Here is a 6,084-nt window from a genome sequence, read left to right as displayed (position 1 = left end):
CACTGCTTTTTAATTAATTCCACAAACAAGTTTCCCAGTTTATTGAGCGCCTACTTGGTGCTAGGCCAGTGCTGGACATGGCGGGTAGAGCAAAACTGCATGGTCCCTACTCTCCTGGAGCTCACAGCCTGTTTTACAGTGCCCTCACCTAGAAGGGGTGAGTTTAAGGAGTCGAGCTCTGATATTCACTAGCTGTGTGACCTCAAGCAAGTGTCACTTCTCTGATCCTTAGATGCTTTATCTATTCAAAAAGAAGCTGCAGGGAAGCAGACTTGGCTCAATGGATAGGGTGTCCGCCTACTACATGGGAGTCTGTGGTTCAAACCTCGGGTTTCCTTGACCCGTGTGGAGCTGGCCCACACGCAGTGCTGATGCACGCAGGGAGTGCCCTGCCATGCAAGGGTGTCCCCCACATAGGGGACCCCCACGCACAAGGAGTGTGCCCCGTAAGGAGAGCCGCCCAGCGCGAAAGAAAGTGCCTGCCCAGGAATGGCGCGGCGCACACACAGAGCTGATGCAGCAAGATGACACAACAAAATGAGACACAGATTCCCATGCCAGCTGATAAGGATAGAAGGGGTCACAGAAGAGCACACAGTGAATGAACACAGAGAGCAGACAACTGGGGGGCAGGGTGGGGGGAAGGGGAGAGAAATAAATAAAAGAAAAACACAAAAAGAAGCTGCAAAGTTCCCCAGAGCAGGGTTGGTGGGAGAAGTAAATGTAGAGAAGGGAGGGGAGCTGGCCTGGCACAGAGAGTGGCACACAGTAGGTGCCACTAACTTGGTTATTTGGGGGTGGGAGAGCAGGGAGGAAATGGCCCCATCCTCTGGAAAGCCTGGCTGTTTGTCATAGACTTTGCCGCATCCCTGGTGCAAGGCTGGAGCTGGAAGTTTGGTCCAGACTGAGAGTTCACAACGGTAAACCCTACTCTGTGCTAGGCCCTCCAAGGGCGCTGGACTCTGTAAAGGAGCCTGTTCCCTCCTCACCCTAGCCTAGAGAGCCGAGGAGTCGCCAGTCCCAGTTTAAAGTTGAGGAAGCTGAGGCTCAGCCAGGGGCAAGTACTTGCTTGAGAGTACACCTTGGGCGGGGAGTCTGTCCTGCTGGCTGTCCTCCCCACGCTGCTCACTAGAGGGCGCCAGGGGCACAGCAGAGCTGGGTTCGGTGGGTCTCCTCACCACCCTAGCCCCCCCTCCCCCGAGGACCCCCAGGGGTAGGAGGACAGGGAGTGGTGTGACCCTGAGGGCTCGGGGCTGCGGAGGAGTGGGGGGAGGAGGGTTGGGAAGATCCCCGGGTCTTCGCGGCGGGACTCCTGGTTCCCCAGCTCACTGCCGATTCCGCCTCCTCACCTCGCGCTCCTCTCTAGCGCGCGCTCGCGCTCGCTCTCCCCGTGTCAGCATCTCGCTCTTTCCCTCTTCTGTTGAATTCTTTCATTCTTTGTCTCTCACAGTGATCCCAACTTTTCTGAATACTGTTTTCCTGTGTGTGGCTCTTTCTGTTTTCTTCTGTCTCTGCCTCTCTCTGCGTTCTTGTCCCTCTCTCCGTCTCGCTGTTTTCCCTCCATGTCTGTCCCATTCTGTCTCTACCTCTACCCCTTTTTGCTTGTCTCCGCCCGGCTGAGTTTCACATCCTGTCCCTCCCCAGCCACCATCACCCAGCACGTGTGGGCTGAGGGTCTCAGCCCCTGCCCGCCCATCTCCCACCCCTGGCTGCTCACAGCTTCCCAGCCCTGGCCTCTCCTGCCCGCCCCCCTTGGGCCTTGGGGGAGGGGTCCAGGGAGGAAGGGAGGGCAGCCTGGCGGGCCCACCCCTTTTTGCCTTTCCAGGCTGGGAGGCTGGGCCAGTGGGCCTTTTAACCAGCCCAGGCCGGCTGTGCTGGACGCCAGCCCTGGACACCGTGCCTGGCCCTGTGGTCCCGGCCGCCGCCAGCCCGGCCAGCATGCAGCAGCAGCCCCCACCTGGGCCCCTGGGCCCTGCGGCCGAGCCGACCAAGCCTCCCTACAGCTACATAGCGCTGATCGCCATGGCCATCCAGAGCTCCCCGGGACAGCGCGCCACGCTCAGCGGCATCTACCGCTACATCATGAGCCGCTTCGCCTTCTACCGCCACAACCGGCCTGGCTGGCAGAACAGCATCCGCCACAACCTGTCGCTCAACGAGTGCTTTGTCAAGGTGCCCCGTGATGACCGCAAGCCAGGCAAGGGCAGCTACTGGACGCTGGACCCCGAGTGCCACGACATGTTTGAGCACGGCAGCTTCCTGCGCCGACGCCGACGCTTCACCCGGCGGGCAGGTGCTGAGGGCCCCAAGGGCCCTGCCAAGGTCCACCCTGCCAAGGCTCACCGTGGACCCCTCAGGGTGACCAGCCAGGACCCAGGAGTTCCTGACACTGCAACTGCCAGGCAGTGCCCATTCCCTCCAGAGCTTCTGGAGCCCAAGGGTCTAAGCTTTGAGGGTCTGGTAGGGGCTTTGCCAGCCAGCATGTGCCCAGCAACCACTGATACCAGGGCTCGGCCACCCATGGAGTCCAAAGAGATGCCCACACCCAAGCAGGCAGGCCCAGGGGAGCTGCCCGTGGCCACCTCACCCTCCCCAGGTCTGGCCTTCGGCTTTCCTGCCGGCTTCTCTGAGGCTGAGGGTTTCGGCAAGGCCCCTACACCCATCTTGACCCCTGAGGCGGGCATCGGGAGCAGCTACCAGTGCCGGCTGCAGGCACTGAATTTCTGCGTGGGGGCTGACCCCGGCCTTGAGCACCTCCTGGGCTCCGCAGCCCCCTCACCTGCACCACCCACCCCTCCAGCCTCCCTCCGGGCCCCGCTGCCTCTGCCAGTTGACTCCAAGGAACCCTGGGTTGCAGGGGGCTTCCCTGTCCCAGGAAGCCCCGGCTACCCGTTGGGGCTGACCCCCTGCCTATACCGGACGCCAGGAATGTTCTTCTTTGAGTGAAGGCAGTCCCTACAGGACCCCTGCCAGCCACCACCCGCCAGGCCGTGCCTGGCTCTAGGACCTGGAGAGCTCTCGAAGGACCCAGCCCTGGCAAGCCGAGGACAACCAGGACAGAAAGTCAGGATTGAAGCAGGAATGCTCAGCCAGGCCCCCAGGGCCTCAGGACAAACTTGGGGGTGAGGGGAAGTGGGGCGCCTTGGGGTTTACTCTGTGGCTCTCAGGGCCAATAAAACCAGTGTGATGACGAGGCCAGCTTGCTGGATGGTCGGGGGCGGAGGGCCGGATGCCTGGTTCTGGGTGGGGTGCCTGTGGTTGTGGGGTGGTGTGGCAGGAGCGGGGGGGTGAGGGTGCCCTGGATTGAAATGTCCCCTGTGAGGTCATCTCCTGCTAGGGACTTTGTCAGGGAGTTTCCCAGGAAGGCAGAGGAAGGGGGAGCAGGGAGTGGGGGAGGGAAAGAGGGATGCAATCAAGAGAGGCCAGGCAGGGGTGCGGCTGGGCGGGCCTGAGGGACTGATTCTCCAGCTCCAAGCCCTGTGACTCAGTATCCCCCATTAGGAGTGGTCCTAGAAACCATACCCATTTGTGTCATTTATTTGTCCCCAGGCTTGTGTATATCATCTCACTAATCCTGTGCGCTGTGGAATGTCAGCTCCATTTTACGGTCGTGGAAACTGAGGCTCAGAGAGTTTGGGGAATTCCTTCCAGGTCTGCGTGACTCCAAAGGCGTGCTCTTAGACCCCACACCAGACTGCCTTCACGTTCCAGCCCGCGCGCTGCCGGGGTGGGAAACAGCGGGGCAGAGCTGCGGTGACCCCAGCGGACCCAGGGCTGCTTTGGAATCCTAGAATTCCAGGGCTAAAAAGACGCTGCTTACCCGTTATGCAGAAGGGGTGCCAAAGGCTCTAGGGGCAGGCGGGCGGCTCCCCCTCCCCTGGATTCTCCACACCGATCGGGGACCTCCCTGAGCCCCTGGTCCTCCAAGGTCTCCTCGTGACTCTTTAAGAAAGCATTTCCTTCATGGGGGTGGGGTGACTGTCCTGGGTACAGATCAGAAATGGCTCATCCATGACCTTTGACCTAGCCTAGCTGCCCCCAGGGGTGGAGGTGGGAGAAACGACCTCCGTCACAGGAACAGACCCAGTGACAAGAAACCAGGCAGGTGGTTTCTTTCCCCAAGACTCAGTCCTCCCATCTGGATCACAGGTACAGGGAGAGAAGAGAGAGGAGCCAGGATGCTGGGGGTGCCCCAGTTGGACTTGGTGTAAGCCTCGGGAGGCGTGGGGGGCTCATGCCCCATGAGGCGAGAGAGGACTCTGGGCACCCGGGGCGCAGGAGACCCCGACGCCGGGCAGGCAGCCGCGGCCCTCAAGGGCCCCTCCCTTGGGCAGGCGGCCACGCTGACTTCAGCCTCGGCTGCTCCCTCCTCCCTCGGCAGGTCCCCTGGGGCCTGGGAGGAAGCAAGCCCGGCTGGACAGCCTGGACGTCTGGTTCCCACAGACTCCAGGGTGGAGGGGACCTGTGGGGTGGGCCTCGCTGTGGCCGGAAGGGGTTGGGGAAATGCCTGGCCAGCTGTGCGACCCTGCCCCGCTGCGCCTGCCTGACCCCAGCCCCCCGAACCCAGCAAAGCAGCAGCAAGGAGCCAGGGTGCGTCCTGCCTCGACTGGGCAGCCACGTGGGCCGGAGGGGCAGGAGGCTGCGGGGAGAGGTCTGGGCGTGTCAGGGGCACGCGGAGGAGGGGCAGGGGCTTGGGCGGGAGCTTTTACCCCGGTGCTTGCCTGGAGGTGTGGGTCAGCTTTCCTCGGTGTGTGCGCCCACGTGTGAGCAATGGAGAGAGTCGGAGAGACAGCCATAAAGAGACGGAGAGACACACACTCTTGGGAGGGAGGGCGCTTTCTTGGCTGGGTCAGGGAACGAGGCCTCTGCCAGGCACTGTTCCCTGGGGCGCATTCTTGCGGAGACCTGTGACCCCAGTTCCTTCCCAGCCTTTGCCCTGGGCTAGTGGGAGGATGGGGGGGTGGGGCAAGCCTGCCTCCAGCCCGGCCCACCCCCTGGGGAAGTTTAGCACCTGAAATGGGGTGGGAACCTTGGGGAGAAGGCTGAAGCCTGCCCCCCACCCCTGCCTGGGGGAACACACAAGACAGCCATCCAATCCCAGGTGCACAGACTCAGTCGGCTCAAGCCCCCTTTGCACATCCCTTTCGGGCCCCCCAACATAGTCAAGAAGTGAAGACAGGTCCTTTCACCCCCAATCCCCGAGCGGGAACCTGGACTCAACGTCTGCCTTGGCCCGATGCCCTCCCTCTCTGGGCTTTGGAGTCACTGCCCTTGCCCAGTGGGTGGGGTCTGGGCAGCTGGCCTTTCTGGGTCTGCGCCCCTGGGGGACAGGGTGGTCTGGCTCAGGAGTGGGGGCGACAGCCTGGAGAAGGTGCTGGTCTCAGAGGCCCAGACGCCATGATCTCATCTTGCCCTCTGCTCGCTGCCCAGCCCGGGACCCCACCCATTGGGCCTCCTGCCCTCACATTCTTTCCATGAACAGCAGACACCCTCTGGCTCCCGCCGGGGTACCTCCACCCGGGCCAGCTGGGAGAGGGGCAGGTGCTCAGCGGAGATTCAGAACTCCTGAACGGGGCCCACCCAGAGTGACGGGCACAGGAGAGACTGTGGCCAGAGAAGGCAAGTGACATGTCCAAGACCACACAGCAAGGCAGGACTGTCTCGTAGGAGATGAGGTGGGTCAGGCATCACATCCGACTGTGCCCCAAGAATTCTCAGTGGAGGTTTGTCTGTCCGGGAGGATCTTGTCCTCCTGTCTCCTCAGCAGGTTAGAGCAGCAAAAAGGTAGAGTCAGTTTGCGGTGTTAGAAATCAAATCCGAATGTGGTACAACTGGGAGCACTGCGGAGTATTCTGAGGTTTTTTAATCACAGCTGCCCAGATTCTTCGAATTTCAGAGTGGAAAGGGCATCCCCTGCCAGATTTCTGAAGCCCCTCTAGGACGTCAAGTGGGTGCCCCCCGAGGGGACACTTCCGCGGTCAGAGGCAGCCCCTCCCCTCCAGCTGGCAGCTCTGAAAGACGATCAGGAAGTTCTTCACCTGCTGTCCCAAGGCCGGAGAGGACGCCCTGACCCCCAGGAGCCCC

At 61.8% G+C, this 6,084-nt stretch overlaps 1 protein-coding gene across 1 annotated transcript; it reads left to right on the top strand.

The window, feature by feature from the left end:
* Positions 1-1,223: 1,223 nt before the first annotated feature.
* FOXS1 (forkhead box S1) lies at positions 1,224-3,193 on the top strand. Its single transcript, XM_004464028.5, has one exon. It carries the CDS (start codon positions 1,939-1,941, stop codon positions 2,944-2,946), a length of 1,008 nt encoding a protein of 335 aa, XP_004464085.1. The 5' UTR covers positions 1,224-1,938; the 3' UTR covers positions 2,947-3,193.
* Positions 3,194-6,084: the final 2,891 nt, after the last annotated feature.

This window comes from Dasypus novemcinctus, chromosome 24 (genome assembly GCF_030445035.2).
Source record: "Dasypus novemcinctus isolate mDasNov1 chromosome 24, mDasNov1.1.hap2, whole genome shotgun sequence".
Taxonomy (NCBI): Eukaryota; Metazoa; Chordata; class Mammalia; order Cingulata; family Dasypodidae; genus Dasypus; species Dasypus novemcinctus.
This window is presented reverse-complemented; position numbering and strand designations above follow the sequence as displayed.